The 24,589-nt window shown below is 41.9% G+C and overlaps 1 protein-coding gene across 1 annotated transcript in view; it reads right to left on the reverse strand.

Moving 5' to 3' along the window:
* NOP14 (NOP14 nucleolar protein) overlaps positions 1 to 24,589 on the reverse strand; it is a 224,952-nt gene that overhangs the window by 136,305 nt on the left and 64,058 nt on the right. The window contains 5 exon segments of the mRNA XM_030191134.1: positions 2,016 to 2,146; positions 9,361 to 9,643; positions 18,477 to 18,524; positions 18,526 to 18,606; positions 22,130 to 22,252. Coding sequence (XP_030046994.1) covers positions 2,016 to 2,146; positions 9,361 to 9,643; positions 18,477 to 18,524; positions 18,526 to 18,606; positions 22,130 to 22,252 — 666 coding nt within the window.

A 24,589-nucleotide genomic window follows, 5' to 3' on the forward strand; every position in this document is an offset into this window, starting at 1 on the left:
TACGCCTCAGTGTGTGACAATAAACTATATATTTCTTATGTCTAAATTGACAGCACTCAAAAAGCACATTATGGGCTCCTTTCTGCACACCTGTTGCTGCTTTGGCCACTGGCGATGGAGGGCCCTTTAGTTTGCTCTTGCTAGCTTTGTCTGAGCTCTGCATTGGTTTCTGGCACCGTTTTCTGGCCTGTTTAAGCAGGGGGGGTGTGTGTGTGTGTGTGTGTGTATGTGTGGGGTGGGGGGAAGTAATATTTTTTTACTAGGAAAAAAGGCCCGTTTCTCAGCACAATGAAACGGGCGCTAGCAAGGTTCTATAATTGTAGGGGCCCCCTCCCTCCGTCCCTCCGAGCTGCTTGCCTGTCTCCGTGTGACCGTCGGACGTTGCTCGTGGTTCGCTCTGTGTGGGGAGGGTTTTTTTTTGGCTGCGCCTCCGTGTCTGTGCCGTTTCCGTTTTGGCCCTCAAGTGTCATTGCTCCGCCCTCGACATCATCATGTTTTGACGCGAGGGCGGTGCAGACACTCAGGGGCACACCGGATATCTCGGGCGCCTCAACTTCCGTGGAGGCTTCATTAGAACGTTGGGGTTGCCTTTTATATAGAGAGATGTTGCTATTTTTTGTTGGTGGGACTTTGCTTCACTTTGTTTGGGGGTATTTGCTATGTGCTTTGTACTCTTGTTTTTTCTGTGCATCACTAATAAAGAAAACTTTAATAAAAATAATTTATAGAAATATTCAAAAAGGAAAAAAGTCTTGTTTGTGTAAATCTTCACATCCTTTATTGTACCAAACCCAAATTAGCCATATTTCCAAAAACAGCCTTAACAAGGCTCCTAATAAGCTGAGTCCAGCTACGTCCAATTAGGTAGTAGAAGTGATTAAAATACTCCTGGCTGAAGAATCAAGCTGTTTATGCTGTATGATTTGAACCTGAGCCAAAGGTCTAAACACTGGGGAAAGGCTGTAAGAAAAATTTCATGTTTGAATGTTCCTTGGGGCAGTACCAAGTGCATCACATTAAAGTGGAAGTAGCTTGGCACCAGCAAGATAATGCCTCAGCCATCTCCAAAGTCAGCAGCCACGGCTTAAGGAAACTGCTGAAGGCGGCCACTGTAAAGAACTACACAGATTTCTGGTTTACACTGGTGAAAACAGCTATTGAACAATTTCAAGATAACACAAGGCCTAAATGGGGGGGAGGGGTGCAAGAAAGAAACCACTGCTGAAGAAATGCAACATGATGCGATGCTAGCATCTGCAAAAGCACACTTTGGAGATACTGTACACATGTTGTGTCATCATGAAACCAAAGAAGAACTCTTGTCTCAAAGCAAAGTCACGTGTGGCATAAAGAAGCACAGCATATCACCCTAATGTCATCCTTACAGTAAAAAGAGGTGGAAAGCAATAATATGTTACATGATGCTTTGCAGCCACAGGGAAGCTTGTGAATACTGAAGATAACAAAGATGTTGCAAAGTACTGGCAAATCCTGGAGGACAAGCTGCTCCAGTCTGCCACAGAATGGGATCTTTCAGCAGGACAGTATTCCCAAACACAAAGCAAAAGCAACCATGGAGGAGTGACTCAGCAAAATAAAAATGCCTGAATGGCCCAGTCAAACTCAGACCTGAATTCAAATAGAAAATCCACACAAACCACTAGCCCACTTGAAAAAGCTTTAGCTTTGCTGCCAAAAATGGACAAAACTGCACCATTTTGCTGCACATAATTGATAGGACACTTAACCCAAGTGACTCATGAACACTGTTGCTTCTACTACACACAGAGCCAAAGTGTGTGAAGACTTATGCAATCAAGACTCTCTGGTTTATTCTGAAATACTTTTTGAAGATTTCTAGTATTGTCATGTTGAAAGAGTAGACTCTTGTGTATATCAATAAAAACTTCACTTTTATACAATAGAATATAAAAAAATGTACAGGAACATGAAGTTGTTTTGCAAAGTACTGTATATCAATGTATATATATACAGGCGCATTTTAAACAAAATACCTCTAGCTTTGCTTTGTTTCCTACAGCAAGGCTCGGGTGGTTGCACTTCTGGATTCGCTCCAGCACTATCAACTGCTGCTCTCCTGATTTTCCTGACAGTAAATGCTGCAAATCCTCATAAGACTCAGGAGCTGTATTACAAACAAGCAGGTGAAAAATAATCAGGGTTTTAGCGTGTCAGTAGGATATTTATTTAGCAGAAAAACATACTGTGCATGCAGGTTGTCAGGTATTCTAAACTTGGTGGGTTTTATCACAGAGAGACAATGCAGAGGCACAAAGATCAGAAAGAGCACCTCTCTCAAGGACCACATAGAATGGGCCTGATTTTGCTACTTGCTTTTACACTCATACATGAAGCACAGTAGAGTTACTGTCTGCAACATTAAGCTGCAGCGCTCTTAAATGCTGCAGGCAACACTTTTAACCAACCAGAACAATCATACATTTCACTTTGTCTACATAAAAGGAAAAAAAAGGTTACTAATTACAGAGTTTGGTATTAAAACCAATGGGGAAAAAATGCCTGTGATACTCTCCATATAAAGTTTTATACTATCATTTAGGATCAGGATTTGGATAAATGTCTTTCCAAAATAAAAACATGATTTCACAACGTTTTCTTAAAGAGGATGTAAACAAATTGAAATGTTAATTTTAAAAAAATGAATCTCAAAGCTGAAAATACATTTTCAACTTTAGGAGTCAGCAGGTATGTCTCTTAGCACCCTGTTCTTCATTGTCAGGAAACAAATTCTGCTTCTGGTCCTTCAGTATTCCTACCTATGTTGTGTCCCTTTCCTGGAGGCAGTGCTCTCCCCACTGTGTACCACCTGACTGATTTTACAGACCACCTGGTTAACTTAACAGAAAATGTGATAAGCACTTAAAACCCTTTTTTCTCAGGACTTTGTCATGAGTTTTGCAAATCAGTGTCCCAGACTGCTATATATTCAGTATTGGGGTCTTCTACAACAGCAGTGCCAGGTATATATGGGATATATTCCCCCAGCCACTGCCTCCCCTCAACGCCCATTCCATTAGTGTTTCTTCTAATTTAAGTTCTCTACTGGCCCTTCTGCGACTATAGTTCCTCACTCGTCTGTATTGGAATTCATCCCACTGATCCAGCCCATACTCATCCTTTAACTCTGAAAAAGGTAAGTATTCCCTGTCCTCTCAATAAATTAAATAGACTTTTGTCTGCCCAAGAGTCAAAAGTGGAATCTATTCTCCCAGAAAGAAAAGTAGGTGTAACACAAGGCAGCTTGCAAATAAGGTCTCTCTGGGAAAAACCTGCTCCTCACCATATATAACATAGTAACATAGTAGATGACGGCAGAAAAAGACCTGCACGGTCCATCCAGTCTGCCCAACAAGATAACTCATATGTGCTATTTTTTGTGTATACCCTACTTTGATTTGTACCTGTGCTCTTCAGGGCACAGACCGTATAAGTCTGCCCAGCACTATCCCTACTATATACTATATATACTACTACTAATAATAATTTCTATAGCAGTACGCATACCAAGTATTCGCAGGATGTTTCATGCAACTTAGGATTTTTTTAAGTAACCCTTGCAATTGTTTGGGTAGACAGGGTAGCCCACGGAAGGGTATCTTCCCCCCCCCCCCCCCCCCCATCCATTTTTGTTCCGTTTGAACCCACTTTGAAGATTAAGTCATTTAGCCACCATTTAATCTGAGCTGCTGTGTAGTATAGGCTAAACTTGGTGAAACCCATTCCTCCCTTAGTTGTGGCTGGAAGAAAATTACTCAGAGATTCCTTTTAGGTGCAGGTCCTCTGATTCTGCTATCCAGAATTTTCAATTTGGAAATGTTTGCTTTAAATCTTTAAACCATCCCGAAGCCCCCCCCCTCCCCCCATACACTCACCCACTGGCAGTAATTCAGTCACAGGACTTCTGTTCATCTTAGAAGGAACAGTGCATACATCTTGCTTTCTGAACTGCCCTGGTCCTGATGAATTGTTGCTAAGAGGCACACCAGCAGCACAGAAAACCATGTCCAAGGCATCTCTTTCTTTCATACCACAGGCAGTGGAATGGGGTGGGCCACAGGGGGCAATGACTCTACCAAGTTTTTGCTCCACACAGCATCAGCAACCAGGGAAATAGGGGAGCAATGCTCAATTTATTTGGCTCTCCAAGCAAAACAATTTCCACTGCCCCTGTTCCACATTCTCTTAGGTATGTCTCATGTATTTTCCTTCACACACATATGTAGAGCAGATGACACCCAGACACTGAAAATATAGTAAAAACTCTGGTGCCAATGCAGCTGACTGAATAGGCTGAACTGAGAATGCAGTTATTATTGGTCTAGTGAAGGAATGGCCCTAACCATCTCTATAATATTCCTTTTCCCACACCTGGTTTAGGCACAAAGTTAAACTGGCAGTTAGCTATCTCAGGCCACTGCGTGCTGCCTGGAACTGGTGGCGAAGCAGACAGGCACGCAGCCCCTATGTACCTCCCTTTTTGCGTTTTGTGGGACATGTGGCCTTTCCAGCAGGTATGGGCCCTTCTGTCTTTCGGCAGTGGGCAGGGAAAGGTTGGAGCACAATAGGACACATGCTCTTCTCAGGTGAGGATAACTTCATGTCTTTTTCCCAGGCAAAAGAGTGTTGGCAGATCCTCAACAACCACATGTTACACTACCTGCAGGCCCAGCACTATTGGCAGCAGATGAGGGTGAGACATGGGGAGAATTGGACATATGGTAGCTTGGACTGGGCAGTTCACAACATGCCACCCTTTGGAACAGATTATCCACTCGGTATAAGGTGGTAAAAATGACCATTCTGGAGGGAAGGATAGAGGGTGTTTTCTTCTGGTGGAATGAGATCGGAACACATTACTCAAGCCCCCAGTTCATGACTGTACACACTGTTCACGACTCTACATGAAAGAGACCCAATATAAACTGCTACATAGGGCTTATATTACCTGTGAGAAAGGGAAAAAAATGAAGATGTGGGACTCAGACTTGTGTCATAAATGTCAGATAGGGCTTGGCACTTTCTTGCATACCTTTTTAGAATGCCCAGAAATGACCCTATGGAACAGGGCTTTCCTTGTTCTCAACACACTGAGCCCGCAAAAAGGTGGGAAAATGTGGGATACAAATGCAATAAATAAATAAACAGGGTGCTGCAATCGACGGTGGAGTGGTCCTATCCCGCGTTATTGTTGGGAGACCAGTCAGACTTGATTGCTCAGGGTCTCTCCCAACCACAGAGGAGATTCCTGTATATGTCAACGCTGTTCGCAAAAAAAAAAAAACAATATTACAGTTCTGGACAAATGAGGAACCAGTACCATACTCATGCTGGATGGCAAAAGTGATGGATGTAGCTCACCATGAGAGCACACGATCTATAGGCGATGCCATAATTTGTTTAACAGACAATACGCATCTCTTTGGCAATGACTCCTAGATGTGAGGCTATCCCCAGATCTCCATGAAATACAGGAATGAGGGGGGGAGGAGGGGATAGAGAAGGAGAAGGGTTGGGGATGAGAAATAGGAGTGTGTATAATGGTATGCTAGTTGGGTTTTTCTTAGTTGTGGATGTTTGAATGTACTAAGGGAGCTGATGTGATTTTACTCTCCACATAAGAAAAAGTTAGTATGGGACGCTTTCTTTGATTATTGTTATACATATGGCAGTTGTGAAATTATGGACACCTGTTGTATAACGCCTTTCTTTGTACAGTAGATGTATGTTCTGTATTGACATTGATAAATACAAATAAAAAATAAAATGGGAAATATCAAAAATAGCAATCAGTCAAAAGCAACACCGACCACCGTTACATCACTGGCATATATATAAGTTTGAAAACCAGATGTAGAAAGCCAAATTGCTATTTGGGACATTAAACATTAAACAAAATTGGGGAAGAGGGGATCCCTGCAGGACACCGCATTCTGGGTTCCAAGAATAAGAAGAGTTATTTACTTTTTAACCCGATACGATGTATGCTCTAGGAAACCTCTGAACCATTCAAGGACCACGCCACCCTACTCTATAACAATTTAGTAATTTCAATAAAATTTCATAATCAACTAGATCAAAGTTGCCAACATGTCTAATTGCAAAATTAAAACCCTATGGCTAATATTTATTTCTGCCTAGCAGCCACCAATAGTGAAGTTACTACGGTTTGGTACTATAACAACTTCTGAAACCAGATTGAACACTCCAGAAGAATATTAAAAAATTCTCAAGAAAATCCACTAATTGCTTTGAAATTATACTTTCTATCAGTTTAGTCAGCAGAGGAATCGAAGCAATGGGACAATAATTAGATGTATTGGTAAGAGACAAACTGCAACAATTTTTCCCACCTCCTTTGCAAAAGTACCATGTCAGAACATGTCTATATATAAAAGGCACCACCAACGTTCTAAATGAAGCCTCCAGCCGGAAGTGTGAAGGGGGAAGTATGTCTGCCCCGCCCTCGCTCTCTCTGTAACACAAACAGTGAAGGAAAACACAGCAAAGCACGAAATCAAATTGCTCTCTCTGTAACAGTGAAGGACTCAGAGGGGGGAGGGGAGAGAGGGCAGAAGCCCTCACTTCACTATCTCTGTAACACAAACACAGCACAGCAGGAAACTTATTACTGAAGGACTCGACTCCGAGGGCGGAGGGGACAGAGAGGACAGACAGCACAGGGGGAAGGGAGAGAGGGCAGGGGCACACACACTCCCACATGCACACAGAAGAAAACCTTGCTAGCCCCCGTTTCATTTGCATCAGAAAACGGGCTTTTTACTAGTTCTTTTATAAACATAGGGTGAGGCATTTTTTAAAATTAAAACATTGGGACAACTATTCCAAAGGGTTATAGTTAGTAAATTTCAAAGAAGCCAGGATATATTATTTTAGAAAAGATCTCATTTTCTCTATTTTAGTCTTAAAAACATAGCTAAATCATCAGATGATGGTGTAACATTATTTGCCTCCATTAATTCTGATGTTACCATAAATTTGTTAAATATATTTTAGTATCGAGTTTCTCGTCTCCAAATAAAGATGTATATAAATATGTTTGTTTTGATTGGTTTAAGATGGCATTTATAATTGTGATGGCTCCTATCTTCCTCTAAAGAAGATGGTTTTTTCTCTACAAACCTACACTTCCTTTTTAAATAAGTAAATCATCAGTAAACCACATTTCTTTCACAGGTACAATTGCATCCAAATCTTAGCACTAATCTTATTCCATTGCAAATAAGGAACACTCTTCAGTTGATAATTCAGCATTAAAAATATTATCCACATTGTACCAAAATTCCTTTTCATGTAGTTTACCACATGACAAATAACTGTATTCCCTACATTGGGGTACTATCTTATATATTCTCCTGCCAATGTAGGTAAATAATAGTGCAAAGTGATGTGACCAAACAACTGGGTCCCAAGTAGAGTCCGAAACAGACTTTTAGAATCAATAAATTTATAAGCTAAAAGGTTAACTGATGACCTTTCGAATGCGTGGGAATAGGGGCCTTGTAAAATTAAAATCTAACAAGAACAGAAGATCAAACAATTGTTTAACTTTGCTGTCTGTTTGATTTCCAAATGAAGATTATATCTTCCCAGTAAAATTATATTATACAATCTAAACCTAATCTTAGTTATAAAATTTGTAAAATATATCTTGTGCTGGGTCCATTGATTTGGTAAACAACAGAATATATAATGCCCATCAAATCCTGTAAGTACCATCCTGAACTGTACATACAAGATTTCCAGGGAGGATGAACCTAAATTGGAAGCAAGTATGAACATTAAAAAAAAAAAAGACATACAACAAAGTATCCCACCACCTTTCTTTTATCTCTAGTAAGATGACTAAGCTTGTAGACGGCATAATCTCTAACGGCCGGATCATCTTGAGAGTAAAGTCATGTTTCAACTATAATAACTAAGCCTGGTTGTTCCTGTTCAATCCATCTCTAATAATATCTGACTTATTAACTACTGATCTGGTATTCACAAAATAGATAGGGACAGGGATATAGGAAATCAGACTAGCTTGCACAGGCTTCACAAAACTAAAATAGTAGTGGAGCAATATTTTCAGTGCTAGTGGTATAGACAGTATAAGATTTTGTGTGTCTCTATCTAGATATAACCTCAATCTTATTAGGCATATGGAACATCTCTTCTCAAACCAGACGTTATTCAACTATCCCTGACTAACCAAGCTTTATTTTGAGAGTAATAGTGATGCCTCTCTGAGAACAGATTTCAGCAGTGGTGACAACCCTCTTCTTCAGTGCAAACAACTATGTTGTTTTTTTTTAATCTATAAAGAAGTTCTCACAATATCCAGGTAGCAAATACTCCCAGGATAGGCTACTGTAATGGACTTATTTAGAACAAACAAAACAAGGGTTAGATTACAACTTATTCAATATAAGCTACACAGCTGGCAGATGGCCTAAGTTAAAGACTCACATTCTCCTGCTTTGTGAACATTTTATAGGCTGTTAATGGAAGATTGCATTAAGACATTCCATTAGTTTACAATGTTTGTCATGGTCTGACTCCTTCTCTTTGAGGGGGCTATAATTATTTATCTTCTTAAGAGGATCCTAAGGTATGCTCAAATGGTTCTCTTGTGTTTACCCTGTTTGAAACAGGTATGGCTTCAGCTTACCTGAAAAAAGCCATTTTCCTATGCAGAACCAGCTCTTTGGAATTCTTCGTTTAATCACCTTGAATGGCAAAGGATTTTGAGACCAGTAGGAAGAAGGTAAAACGTGGTTATTTTGGGAAAAACCTGTGTATAACTATGTTTGGGTATAATTTTGGGTTGTGCAATAGTAGATTATTTTCTAGTTTGATATGGTTATGTTTTATGTTGGTATGTTATGTTTTGGGGATTTTTTTTTTCATTGACATTGTATTTTTAATTTGTATGTAAATACTGTAGTTAATTTTGTCCTCCACTTAGGAAACAAACAACGTAAAGCGGTTATTAAGTTTAAAATAATGCATTAAAATAGTTTGCGTGACTGAAACCAAGGGCCTGGCCCACTGTCCTCATATCCTCCTGGAATAAATATTGGCAAAGATTCCAAATAAGCCTCAAATTATCAAAGGAAATATGTTGTAGAAAATGACATGGGGACACAGTTTGTCCTCATCCCCACAACAGCACAAAATCTCATTCGTACAAAAAGTGAACAATTTTATTTTATTGAAAATGATGGAACTATTTTGGTGGAGTTTAAGGGGACAGAGTGAGGATGAGGACAGAGTTTGCCCCCGTGTCATTCTCTAATCTGTTGTCTTGCTTACCCGTGAAGGTGTATGGGAGCTCAGTTCCCACAGGTTCAAACTGGGCCTCTTCTCTTCTCAGCAATTTTTTTTTTGGTTTGGTTTTCACCGCCTCCTTATTTTCAGGTATACCATCCACTTCCTGACTATCTAAGTCAGATTCAAGGTCAGAGTGACTATCGTCATCACTCGTCTCATTTTCTTCATCCTCACAACTGGTTTCATCTCCTCCTTCTTCCATTACACTCTCGTTTTCATTCTCATTGTCCCCTTGCTCATCACCTAGGTTGAGTAATTTTCCATCCTGTAAATCAAAAAGTTAAATTAAAATCAAAACACGTGTAGAGTGGAGGAGTGGCCTAGTGGTTAGGGTGGTGGACTTTGGTCCTGGGGAACTGAGTTCGATTCCCGGCACAGGCAGCTCCTTGTGACTCTGGGCAAGTCACTTAACCCTCCATTGCCTGCCGCATAGAGCCTGCCATGAGTGGGAAAGCGCGGGGTACAAATGTAACAAAAATAAAATAAATAAAAATACAAAGGTCTCTTTCTCTCCATACTGATTGAGCATAAGCGCTTTTCTTTACAGGCTACATTAGAGTAGGGGCATAGCTACAGGTGGGTCTGAGTGGGTCCAGGCCCATCCACAGACCTGCCAAATTTCCTGCATTGAGAGGGAGACTCTTGCTTTGGCGGTTCATCTCCCAGCAAAGCGGGAAAGTCTCCCACTGATAGGGGCAGTCCTGTGAGGCACTGAGTCTGCCGCACTCCTCCAGCATCTTTCCCTTCCCGCCGTTGCAACTCCCCCCCCCCCCCCCCACTCCCCCGGCATCTCCTCTTTTCCTTCTTCCCTCCCTCAACCCTCTTCCCGAGTGCTACCTTTGTTTCAAAACTTGCTGGGCAGTGGCAGCTATTCACAGGTGCTCCCCTGCCGCCAACCCGACATTCTCTCTCTACAGTGGTGGTTCGCCGTCTCTCAAGTAACTTCCTGTTTCTACTGGGGCGGGTCAACCAGCAGAGAGTGAAGATGTCGGCCAGCTGCAGGGCAGTGCCTGTGAATTGCTGCCACCACCAGCAGGAAGTTTTGAAACAAATTAAAGGTAGTCTCGGGGGAAGAAGGTTGAGGGAGGAAAAGGGGAGAAATAACAACTGAATAGCACTAAAACAGCTTAAAATGTTTTTGCAGCTGGTAGAGAAACAGCAGTTACAAACTGTATTTTGTGCTCATTTTTCTACACTGTTCTATACAATACAGATGGCCAAATTTCAGTGAGGAAATCCTGCTTCTTGATGGTTCATCTTAACCGTTGTTGTAATCTGTCTTGGGAAGCCTGGTGTTATAGATAGAATATACTGAAATTAAATGAAGTAAAATTAAACTCCTTTCATTGAGGCATATGGAATTACATCTGCATCTGTTTTATAGAAGTTTACATTTTAGATTCACAAATTAATTATTCTGTTTTGAACATGTTTCAGGGACAAGTGGTTTTATAAGTCAAAATAAAAATAAACATTTTGTTTCATGCAGATCTCTTATGTTTAAACATAACTAAATGGGCTATAACTCCCTAATTCAGTCCATTGCTTTTCTTATATTTTGTTTTTGTTTGTTTTTTTATTTATAAGTGTACATCTTTAAGCCAAGAGTTTACACTTGTACAAAAAAGTGTTATTTAAATCAGTAAAGAAAAATTGTAAGCAATATTAAAATAATATGAAAACATTGTAAACTACATAAACACTCAAGTCCACATTATTAGGAACCAAGGTTAAATGACAAAAATAAGGAAATATAAAGAAAAATATCTTTAAGGCAATATTGTACCTAAGAGTTAAGGCTGGTAATTATTAAAACGAGCATGTTTATCCTCCTAATGATCTTTTAGTCGCAACGAAAGATGACAAATGAGAGGGCTCTGTAATTACATATTTAACTGCATCTAATTATACATTTACAGGGGAATCTTTAAAAAAAGGTGCCCCCTAAATGCAACACTGCAGACTTCAATATCAAGAACTGTTTGTGCCTTCGTTGAGTTTCCCTTGAGACATCAGGAAATAATTGCATTTTAAAACCTAGAATTAACTTCTCTCTATTCTTAAAGAACATACAAAATAGCCATGGTTTATCAGGTAATAAAGCCACAGTTGCTACCAAAATAGCTACCGTGGCTAAATCTGAATCAGAAGTGTCCAACAGAGCAGATACATCAAGGGGAATTTTGCTGTTGTTGATCTGATGCTTTCTTTGGTAAATAATACACTTGAGTGAAAGGGGGCAAATTATCTTCTGGTATTCCCAGTATTTCTTTAAAGTAACGTTTTAACATTCCTAAAGGCCTCACCAATGTGACCCCTGGGAAATTAATAAATCGAAGGTTATTATTCCTCAGGTAATTTTAAAATGTTTCAGATTTATTCCTTAAATTGGATAAGTCTTTAATCAATGATGTTTGCACATTTTCTACATTTTGATATATTCCTTTCAACTCGTTCCACACGTTCAGTTAAGGATTTCATTTCAGTTTCATTTTTGTCCATTCTCTGCTCAATCCGGAACACTTTCTGTGTAACATTAACTTGTGAACGAAAAGTCTGTCCTAATTGAGAAATAAGACCATAATGAATCTAAAGTTACCTCTGCTGGTTTTATAAAGAATTCTGAAGGGATTGTCAGCATTAATTCAGCTACCCTCTCATGTTCAGCGCTTTGTTCATCTGCCTACCAATCCCACAGGGCTCGTTCTCTCGGGAGGGTGCTAGTTGTCCCTTCCCCTCCTATCTCACCCAGTTGTAGTAAAGCCCCACTTGACCCAGGGCCTAATCTGCTTCCTGGCGGCGGCCCCGCAGACTCCAAAAGGGGAGAGCTTGAGCCTTGCAATGCAAGGGAGGAGCTCTGCTGTCGGGGCTCAGCGTCATCTCGAGCCCAGAGGACGCCGAACTTTCCTCTATCAAGCCGGCGTCCACAATGGGACCGCTCCCAACTTCTCCTCCAGCCCCCTGGTCCTGCATATCGATCCATCGGACCGACAACTGGGGAAACTGGTAGCGGGGAGGGGGGGGGGGGCTCAGACTGCTGCTCTGCCTCGTCTTTTAGGCATAATCTGAGAGTAAGAAGGAGGACCACTACTGCTCTCAGGTACATGCGGCCATCTTGGATCCTTATATTTTGTTTTTGTGATGACACACTGCACCAAAACTGAAAACTCTGATCTCTACCTGGTTGATAATAGACCCGTGCCACAATTTTGGAGTGGGATTAAGCTCAAAGTGAGGGGGCCAAGGCCCCCTGCGTTATGTCCCTGGGGGGGGGGAATAGATGCTGGATAGAGGGTATAATAAAGTGAACTGAAAATCTCTCTCTTACCCATCCCTGCTGTCACTGGTGTAAATAAATATTTTCTGGAATGGCCGTGGGAGGTGAGGTGTGCCAGGGGGCGGAGCCATGAGGTACAGTGGGCGGGATCTGGGGGCATGTACTAAAAATCTCCCTCCCAAAAATCCGGACCCCTTGGCAGCTCTGCACCCAGTCTCTGTGACTGCCAATCGGTGCCTGTCTGCACAGCTGCATTCAGGGACGTGCAGTTGTGCAAGGCAGCTTCTGGAATGGTTTAGAAAAGAAGCCACACAGCAGCTCTCCCCCCTCCTTTACTGGGAGTCTGCCAGAGGTTTTGCTTTTGCTTTTGTCAACAGCATGCAGTGAACCACACGCGTTCACAACACTGAGGGAGAGCCAGCAAGAAGGGAGTGCAGCCCCACACTCCCCTCCCCAAACAAAAAAGGCAAATGGACACTTCCAAAGAAAAGAGGCAACAGAAATGACATCCAGCTGCTGGACTGCCTGAGCATTGTAGCAGGGAAGAGAACTTGGGACACTGTATTTCCAAATAGTTCGCTAATTTTTTTTTTTTTAATGCATTGCTGAAGTGAAGCCATGGGGTAAAGTTGAAAGCTCTCTGTTGACTTTAACTGGACTTTTGTTGGCGACTGGAGCAGAGATATTCTCAGGTATGAAGTTGCTGCCACTTTTGTGTTGGGCTTTTGTCAGGGCATGGGCTCTCTGCCTGGGATGGAATTTTTTTTTTTTTTTTTTTTAAATGGAGAGAGAGAAGCTCCGTGAATGAAAGGAGAGGCTGAGAGCTGGAGCTGCTAACCCAGGATGTTAAAAAAAAGTTTTATATTTAATGCTGGTGTGATTCTGGGTGGGCCGTGGGGATGGGGGGTAGGGAAGGGTAGGGCTGTATGCCCACACTATGGGGTAGGGGGTACAGCAGGGCTGATGCTAGCTACAGGGAGGGATAGGGGTAGGAAAGGGTAGTACTGATGCTGGGCTAATGGATGGGACAGTTAGAAAAGGGAAGGGTAAGGCTGATTCGGCTACAAGAAAGGATTGGGGGGAGAGGAAAGGAAGACCACAGTGCCCACCCATATTAGCTGTGGGCCACCCAAATGTCAATTTTGGCTACACCACTGCATTAGAGCACCAAAAACCATTCTGAATGAATTCTTAAACAAGTACTAGACTACCAGTTTCTTAGCAACATCCCCAACTACTGTATTCATTTTGAGACTCATTTTCAAGCACACAGACTTACAAAGTTACTTTATGTATTATATCTCCTGATTGTAGGGATTAGAGCTTCAACTGCAACCCTCTTAATACTAGGAATTGGGATTGCATAATATATCCCCACTCCAAGATAGGCGTCCTGGCTTATTTTAAACACTTGTAATAATGAGCTAGGTTATAATATTCTTGATGAATATTTCCACGTTCTAAGAATGACAATCACTTTTAAATAATATGGTTCTATAATGAATTAAATTGTGTAAGTCTTTATAACAAATTTTCTGTTTTTACTCGACAGCATTGTAAACCGGGATCCAACACAGAAGGTCACATAAAATTACAGTGGTTTATTGTTACATTAAGAGCTAGATAATCCCTTGTATAACTTATATGATAGTAGAAGTATTATGTACTATATAGAAGCATTCCTTTACTTTTACCTTAATAGATATGCATATAAAATAAGTTTTACCTTTTTGGTTGAGAAGATGATGGCTGCGTGCCATGATAATACAGCGTTGCTTCACATCTCAAGTTATTTCCTGTTGTTTCTTTATAACCCACCACCTTCTCTTTCCTTCTAATGCTGCAGCTGTTCTGTTTGTCATCATTTAGACATACCATTTCAGTCACTGACTAGTATGTATGTTTTATTGCCGAATCTTAGAAGTTCTTGGTGTAAAGAATCACATGTTTAATTTGTTTTTTCCCTTTCACCTGTTTAAGCACAACAGCCTCCTGCCATTGCATTTGGGTTTATTTTATTACTATGTTCCTTTTCTGAGTGTAATTTGTCATATTTATAGGTATTAACTTGTCATCTTGCACCACGATTTTGGCGTCCTGTTTGACAATTTATTGAATTACATGCTTCTCTTATGTTTTCCCCGTTTAGATGCTACTTCCACCTATCCGGTACCCGCCCCAAAAGTATTTAATATGTATTTAACTTTATTTCATTTATTCTAGGGCTATAACTCCCGACTACACATGTTATAATGTCTTTGTTAATATACATTTTCTTGCCTTTGGTTGAAATCGGTGTTTCCTTTCACTGGCTTGTTGGCTAGAAAATTCTATTTTCCATTGCTGCATGACAAGTGATGTCTTTGGCATTTTTAGTTCTGGTAATGTGTTCCAACTAATGACTTTTTATGACTGTGCCTTCCTCGAAGAGCTTACATTTGTTTTGTTTTGCCTTGGAATATTTCGTTTTTCTCTCTATTTTCTACCACTTCTATAGTAATTTTTCAGGGCTTTTTCCTGGGACATACTATACTTTTATTGTTTTCTTATATACCAGTGTCACGTTATAACGATTGGGTTTGATACCGATGCCTGGGGGCTTACATCCATCGAAGGTGACCCTTCAATGGATGACGGTATCTCAATTTGTAGGAGCAGACTTCCATTCCATTTTCGGAGTGGCCTGCGTTTCGGCATTATTGCCCACCTATGGGTTACCTGTATAGATGATCGCTGTGGCAATACAGGGACGCCTAAGACACTAGTTGAGATTGTATACAGGTTGACTAGGGCATCTAAATTATTTTTAGGACAGTTAGGTAATGTGGATGCTGCCTAGCCATGAAATTTTTGCATGCTTGGGTGCTGAGTGGATGCCGCTATTGTGTGGGATGCCGCCAAAGTTTTAAAGGTCCATTGGGATGGTTAGTCCCGCGTGTGATTCCTAAACCAGCGGAACCCCGTTGGACCGCTGCTCTTCTACTTGCGAGACCTTGTTCGCTGGTCTTTTGAGTTCTTTTTGGGAGTGTTTGCAATGTCCCTTCTTGGGGGCTCTATCATGGGTTTATACTCATGGCTGATAGCCGTTAGCAGACAAGATAGTTTGGGATTACTCTTGTTTTTAGAAGCACACTCTGGGAGTAGTTTTTATTAATTTGGAATAAGAGTAGTATAAATATATAATAGCTGACACTATCGCCTTCTGCTCTATTTTCTTACACTCTCTTTTCACTTTTGTGACTTTCAATTGTCTATTTATTTAACCTGCGGCAAAAGCATAGGGCTTTCCGCCAATTAGTAATTTATATTCTAGGTTTCGCTACTGGGACGCTCTTGAAGACACGTGAGTATTAAGGTGTTTTCTATACGCATGATGCATGGTTCTTTGTTGTTTATATAATTTTCTCTGGCACGGTGTTGTTTAGTTGCCCCAGTTACTGATCTCTAAATTTTGACTTGAATCATCTGACTTAAAGACCTCATACACTTTTCTTTAAGTTTTTATGTGCATTACATATGTTACTATGGGGGCTCGTTTTCAAAGCACTTAAACTTACAAAGTTCCTCAGACGACTATGGAACTTTGTAAGTCCAAGTGCTTTGAAAATACACCTTTATATAACTTTGCAAGTCTAAGCACTTTGAAAACGAGCACCTTAACTTATAAAGCACAAGTGAAAAGGGTCTTGGTAAGGCACTTAACTAGGAGTGAGGTTAACTCCTGGGATGCAAGATCAGATCCAGCCTATGTGTAGCTAAGTTCTCCTCAAAAAGCCTCTCCATGTCCTCAGGGACAAAGGCATACAAATACTCCAGGACCCTAGCCTCTTTAAAAGGCCCATCAGGGGACACCCATTCTGTCATCATGATGTGAACAAGAGCCTTATGAAGAGGAAAACACTTCAGAGGAGCTGCAAGCCCTCCAACAAGGGATCCCCTTCGGCAGGATCCTCAGAGGGAGTCTTAAGCATTCCCAGGGACAGAGTGACCTCATCAATGAAACAAGAGATCTCCTCATGACCAGGTCCAGTCCACAGACTGGGTAACCTGGGAGCAGCAGTTAGGCTCAACTTCACTGTGCAACCTCTGCAAGCAGAGCGGGGAGCTAGGCCAGGGACCAGAAACACCAGCCTGAACAAGCAACCATCTGCTAGAGGTAGAGAAAAATACTGGAACTTTCCCACAGCTCCAGCACTTTACACCAGTGAGTTCAGTTAAAAATTCACCTATTTAAAAAAGCCTTCGCAATTCAGCTTAGGGAGGTGGGGGGGGGGGGGGGGGGGGGCATGGCCTTCTGAGGATCCATTAGCCTACAATTTTTCATACTTATGACCGACTCATCTCCTGCTATTACTTCCTCCCCTCTTTCCTATCCTATAATGAATGGCAATAAACCGTAAGAGCTGGATGACATCATGTTCCTTTAAGGGAAACATGCTCATCAAAATCCAAATCTGAGGGGAACTGGGAGTCCGAGAGAGTCTGAACCTTCAGGGACAACCGCAGAGCCAATCAAGGCCTCAGAAACCCCTGGTCCCCCCCCTACAGCGCTTGGCCCCTGGAATGAGGCCCCGCTAGCCAAGGGGATAGCCTCTGCCTGTAGAGCTTGCTTAACCATCAGGGCTAAGCTCTGGAGGGCTAAGCTCTGGAGCAAAAAAGGACCCACCCCTGCAGGCCGACCTTGGGTGGGAGAGAAAGATTCCTCATCCGCCCATGGGGGCCGAGAGCTCTCCTGCAGCAGGAGAGAAAGTGAAGTTATCTGACATGGCTGCAGGTCCTGATGCTTCAGTATAAGAATGAGAGGAACTCACTATGGAAATGGCCCTTGGGGGGAGGGACACCTGCCAAAGATGGAAATGGCCTCGTCACAGGAGGAGCACAGAGGCCAGCAACTGTACTCAGCTGTGGGCTCTTGTAAACAGAACGCTTGCAGTCAGGCATGCCCGGCCATGTAGCTGGCACGTGCACGCTTGCCTCAGCTTGGCCAACGCCAGCCTGGAGCTCTGGTGTCTCCATGGGTGTGTTTGGGAGTGGGTTCTTTTTTTTTTTTTTTAGCACAAGACCCACCCTCCTCCCCTCTTTTTTTTTTTTGTAAGCTCAGAACAGCTTTTTCCTCCTAATACAGGGAATAAAGCTAAGCAAGGAAAACCACTTTTTTTTTCCCTTTAAATCGATGTCTGGGAGCTGCAGAGGAAGCCCAGGGGAGAATCACCCAAAAAGGGTGCACGAGCAATGAGGGGTGGGGAGATGGAGACCCACTCCCCTTCAGCAGGATCCTACCAGACCAAGCCAAATGACTTGTCCAGTGAATGCTAAGAAGCACAACTGGGGGCAGTGGAGCGAAGATTCACACTCCACCAGGTCCAATCCGGAGACCAGGTAACGTCCAGGAGCACCAATCTCAACCATCTGATAAAGGTAGAGAAAAAATACTGGAATTTTCCCACAGCACCAGCACCATACACCAGTGAGTTAATAGGAAAAGCCTAACTTTTTCTCATTCCCTCCTATCAGCAAATGGAGGTAAACACCCACATGTTCAGAATGCTGCAGCCTTAGAAAAAGAATGTTCTTTATATAATATGTACCACATTTAAAGTAGTATTCTTTTTTCTGCCTTATTCTGCTACTCTGAAAATATGCCTGCAGCTATACAATGTAGCTGGTGGTGTCCTAAAAATAAAGGGCCCTTGTCTCCCACCCCCACAATGAAGTCAGAAGGGCAATGCCAACACAAAAAGCAAATGAAAACACTTCTCCAATTAAAAGGCATTCATCTCAATCTCTGAACTCTACCAAACACAAATAAAAGCTTTTGCACCTTATACGAAAGTAACTGTCGATCATCTTTATCCAGTACAAAACCATCAACCTAAATCGTCGGCCGATGTGTGCTTTGGTCTATTTTTGTTGCCCTCATTATCTCCAAGCATTCGGTGAAGCCTTTCAGCCTGCAAAGTAAAGCATAAACAAGATATTAGAGGAAAACTTCTACAGAGAAAGACTACAAATCATTCATCTTCATCTCAACAATAAAATTCTCCCCGATCCTTTCAATACAGATATACTGCAGCTGGTCCAAAGGCCCTAGTGGTGCAGTTACACAAAAAAAGACATAATCTTTCTACCCAATTGAAGTATCAGCACCTCAGGCCAGCTGGGAAAAAGACTGCTTAGCAGGAAGGGGAATACAGTAGCCAAAGGTCCAAAAAAAAAAAACATGCATGAACACTCTATAGTACAACACTTTAATTACAGATATATCAGGATCAACCAACTTTAGGCAGCACCACAGGCTACAAGAGAAATGAAAGTATGAAGCCTTCCATACACAAAATACAAATTAATTAAAAACAAAATATATGCATAAACATTATTAATATCCAACTGGCTTTATAGTGGGGACTCTGGAAATTTCAACATTTTCTTTCTAGAAAAGGAATGATGTTCCACTCAAACTGTATAAAACTTTGACTGGATATCTGACACCAACAGAAACCAAAAATTTTAAAGGACCACTGAAATTCAAATTACTGTGCAATTCAAGCAAAGGTAAATATATAGATATTCAAATGAGATAATATGCTGTTGAAACAGTGAAGATAACTTACTTGTAGCAGGTATTTTCTGAGAACAGCAGGCTATTACTTCTCAAATGTAGGTGACACCATCCACATCGTCCAGTGTGGAACGCTTTTACAGCGCAGTACAGCTTTAAGAGCATGTGCCAGTGTCCCCACTGCATGAGTGCCTTCCCGCCTGCCGTGAAAGCTCGGGACCATCACTATAGTAAATCAAATATACAAAAACAACTGCATGGGGAGGTGGGAGGGTATGTGAGAATTAATGGTCTGCTGTCCGCGGAGAATACCTGCTACAGGTAATTATCTTTGCTTTCTCCAAGGACAAGCAGGCCATGTTATTCCCACATACCAGGCTCACCAAAAACAGGAGGACAACTGGAACTTGCAACGGCAAGTTCAAAATACCAATTAACCTGAAACTATATACATACTGTCTGAGTGCAGCCTGGAACAGAACAAAATGGGCCTAGTGGGGTGGAGTTGGATTCTGGAATCCAAACAAATTCTGCAGAACTATCTGTCCAAACCGACTAATACACTGGGTACCTTGCTCAAGGTAATAGTGAGATGTGAATGTGTGTGCTGTGTGAATAGCAGGGCTCCAATGAACTCCAATTGCTGAACCTGGAGCAGATGGGATTTGGGGTAGTTTAAAACGAACCCTAGTAGCTCTGGCACCTCTGCATTCACTCCTGAGCCAATAATCCAGGTAGGGAAACACATGGACTCCCAGTCTGCAGAGACACTTGGTGAAAACCCTGGGAGATGATGCAGGGCCAAATGGCAACATACGGTACTGAAAGTGACATGTTCCTACCCAAAATCCGAGATACTTCCTGTGGCCTGGAAGTATTGGGATTTGAGTGTAGGCATGCTTTAAGTCCAGAGAGTACAGCCAATCTTTTTCTTGAATTACTTGGAGAAAGGCGTCCAGGGAAAACATCCTGAACTTTTCTTTGAGTAGGAATTTGTTCAGGGCCCTTAGGTCTAGGATGGGACACATCTCCCCTGTTTTATTTGGGACAAGGAAGTACCTGGAATAGAAACCCTTCCCTTCTTCCCCTGGTGTTGCTCTTTTTGGACAAGACAGGGACCGATAGAGGGAACTCTCCGTTCTTCACCTGAACAATATGTAAGACCTTGTAAAGTGGAACGGTCACAGCCTCTCTAGGAGGAGAGTGTAAGTCTAGGACCTCGAACATCTCAGTCCTGGGCTTGTCCTCCATCTCCAAATGAATAGGAATGGCAGCCACCATTTCCTTTGCAAAAGCTGAGAAGGAAAAGCTCTCAGCAAAGAACTCCTCATGGAATGGCTCAGATCGAGCAAATGTGAGGAACTTGATCCTTGCCTGGAACAGCGTCAAGATGCATGATCCACCCTCGACTCTGGTGAAGTTTCCTCCATCAGTATCGAGGAGGTACCCGCATGGGTGATTGTCGATGCCGATACTGCACATTACGTCTGTGACCTCACCACAGGCTGAGGGTCCTGAGAAGCAGCAGGTAGAGGCATGGCAGGCGCAAGCACCCCTAATGCCAATGCACTCTGCTGTAGTATGCCCAATTGCTCCTGGAGCATGGCCCTGATGCACACAGTGCGGAGGCAGATGGAAACCTGTACAATGCACATCCACTCCCAGTGTCGGATATGGGTTTAGCTGCCATGGGGACCAATGTACCTGATGCTGGTGCAAGCACCGATGCCGAAAGACGATTCTGGCTCCAAAAATTATCTCTGGCTCCAAAAATTGTCTCTGAGCCTCTCTCCACAACCATGTTCTTTTCTACGTACACAGGCAAAGAAGACAGCTGGCAAGGGTGCGTTCTGGCCCGAGAAACTGAAGACACCAGAAATGGATGTCAGTTCCAGAGACGGTCAGACTGCACCTGGCACAGCACTTGAAGCCACTGGGAACCTTAGATGACATGGAAGAAAAAACAGCAGTGGTCAAATCAAATGAATCAATGGTGACAGAAAAAGGGGCAAATCACCTAGAAAAAAGGAGGGGAAAAAATCCTGACCGAAGCCCAGGCCTAAGACAGCCTTGTGAGCACAATAAAAACAAGAAAACTTAAAAGTGAGAAAAAGCCAACTAGAATTTTAAAGAGAAGGAAGCAAAAATTCCCGAAAAAAAGAAAACACAAAAATTGGGCTAAAAAGTACCTAAAAAGGAAGGTTAAATAAAAAAAAAAAAAAAGCTTTAAAAGCAGCAACGCACCAGACACTGTGAAGAGCCACAAGCAGCGCATCCTCTCCTCACAGTGGATGATGAGAGATGGATGGTCCCACGCTCTCACGGTGGGCAGAAGTCACTCTTGAATGCGCAGTGGGGATGCTGGCGCGTGCTCTTAAAGTTATACTACGCTGTAAAAGCATTCCGTAGCAGGTGTTGTGGATGTCACCCACATGTGAGAACAACATGGCCTGTTTGTCCCCTGAGAACTACTGTTACTACACTAAAACATTTTTCTACTATATCTAAGTAGGAAGGTCAAGCACACATCTTAAGTTATAGCTACGGAATGTTCCAGTTTCCAAACATACTACTAAATGGTCAAAAACCTTAGGAGAAAAATTGTCATCTGGGCATCTGCCTGTTTTTTTCTATTATAGTACATAAGACTAGTAAAAGCAAACACTGTCAGATGTAATTTAGACTACAGACAAAACATTACAACAGTCATCAATCTTCAAGGTACAACTGCCAAGCTCTTTTTTTCACATATTAAAAATGTGTCATCTGATAGTCAAAGACAAAAAGCAGAGCTTTTATGAGAAAGACAGCCTATAAATACTGCTGTAAACAAATATGTGGTGGCATGTTAATATATGACTACAAACAAAGCAGAACCATCAATATCAACAAAAATGGGCATATCCTATTAGTACCTCTAGTTGCTGAAGGCGTTCTTGCTCCTCTTTTGCCAACTCATCCTCTGTCTTCATCCTGTCTGAGGGTTGCACCTTTATCTCAAAACCAAGCTCCCGCACAATCATGTCGTACTCATCAGGCTAGTGGAAAAATAAGGAGAATAATTTCACTCAATATACATCATAAACATGTCTGTGTCATTTTAAGAAATGGATGTCACTTTTGTTAAAAAAAAAAAAAAATACAAAGAAGAAGGGCTACAATGCAATGCAAACAGAAATGTTTTTAGATTTAGTTCATGCCTTTTTCAGGAGTAGCTCAAGTTGAGCTACATTCAAAATACAGTAGGAATTTTCTTGTCCCCAAAAGGCTTACAATTAAAGTTTGAACCTGAAACAATGAAAGGTAAAGTGACTTGCCCAAGATAACAAGGAGTGGTAATGGGCTTGAAACTTGGCTTCCCTGGCTCTCAGCCCATTGTCTTAACCATTAGGTTACTCCTCCACTCCCACACCGGTAACCTGTTACAAAATTTCCCCTATAACAAGAATACAGTGGTGTGGTGGCCATGTAGTCCACTTTTAAAGGTAATAAATAGAAACAAAACAAAAAGAACAAAGAAAAATCAAGTTACTCACCTATGGCAAGCGTTCTCACAAATAGGTGACATGCCCTGATGTATTCAAAAAAATGTTTTCAAACCAATCCATAAGTAAACCCATTTGGGATTACTGTATTCCATTCATACAGTGATCCCAAACAGGTTTATGTATGGATTGGTCTGAAAAATATATTTGCATACATCGGGGTATGTCACCCATTTGTGAGAATGCTTGGCATACTGCTTCAAAGATGACCAATGCCGGTGCTTCTTCACCTTCACTTGATGCTCGGCATTGGAGTCCCTTGGTGCCAACAACGATGACACATGTCCTTGTCAGCACTTAAGGATCCTGATACCAGGCATCAGGCGAAGAAGTACTGTCACTGGTCATACCTGAAGCACAGTGATGGGAGATCTGGGGCACCAGTGTTGCCAATTCCCGAGAAGAATCTGTGCCAAGAGGATCACCTACTCTCTCTCTCTCTGAAGTTGTGCCGATGCACCAGTCTTCCCAAAGCTGGGACCCTGCTTTCGATTTTGGGCATTATATTGGATAACATCCTCTTTTCATTCTCACATCTCAAGACTGATTTCTTCTTCTTTCTTTCTTCACACTTAAGTGTTTGCTCCTGGACCTTGGATCTCTCCATATCTTTCTTCATTCACATATACTGTCCAAACTAGACTACTGTAATTCTTTCCTTGTATGTATGCCTATATATCAGCTTGCAGTTGATGCAAAATACTGCCATGAAACTCCTTTATAACTGTAAGAAATATGATCATGTCATGCCCCTTAAGAACATAAGAAAAGCCACACTGAGTCAGACCTATGGTCTATCTAGCCCAGTATCCTGCTTCCAACAGTGGCCAATCCAGGTCACAAGTACCTGACAGAAACCCAATTAGTAGCAAAATTCCATTCAATCAGTGGCTTCCCCCATGTCCATCTCAATAGCAGGCTATGGATTTTTTCTCCAGAACTTGTCCAAATATTTTTTTAACCCAGATATGCTAACCGCTTTTACCACATCCTCCCGAAGTGAGTTCCAGAGCTTAACTATTCTTTGAGTTAAAAAATACTTTCTGCTATTTGTTTTAAAAGTATTTCAATGTAATTTCATTGAGTATCCCCTGGTCTTTACACTGTCATTGAGCACATGCTTCCTGTCGCATATCAGATTCCCTTTAACCTAAATATCCATTCAGATTCAATCTTCCGGTTGTCTTCCTTTTTAGCTACTCTTTCGGTTCCCTAAGCCCCCAACAAGGTCTCTCTGGTCAGCTACTTAGGGTCTATTAGCCGTCCCATCTTTCCATCACGTTTTCTTGACTGTCAATAGAAGTTCATGTTTTAGTGTGGCTTCTCCTACCCTGTGGAATGCCCTTCCCTTGTATCTAAGTCTTGCGCACTCCTTTCAAAACTAGTCTCAGTTAAAGGCTTATTATTTCTCTCTGGCTTTTCCTTCTACGGATACCTGATTCCAGAAACTTTTTCTATGTTTCTCACCTTACCAAGTGAACAGTCAGCACCCAGCTTCCTATTTCTTTTATTCCCTCCTTTGTTTTCCCTGTTTTTCTTTTACAATGTAACCTTTCCTTCTCCCATTTCCCTTCTGTATTCCAGTCGGTGTTATGTTAAACAGGATCCCCTTAAGTCAGGGGGTGGGCAACCTCGGTCCTCAAGGGCTGCAACCCAGTTGGATTTTCAATATTTCCCCAATTAATATACATGAGATCTATTTGCATGCACTGCCTCCATTGTATGCAAATAGATCTCATGTATATACATGGTTGCGGCCCTCGAAGATTGAGGATGCCCACCCCTGCGATAAGTGATAGCAAGCCAGTGTTCTTGGCATTGCAGAGAGAT

This window comes from Microcaecilia unicolor, chromosome 2 (genome assembly GCF_901765095.1).
Source record: "Microcaecilia unicolor chromosome 2, aMicUni1.1, whole genome shotgun sequence".
NCBI classification, from domain to species: domain Eukaryota; kingdom Metazoa; phylum Chordata; class Amphibia; order Gymnophiona; family Siphonopidae; genus Microcaecilia; species Microcaecilia unicolor.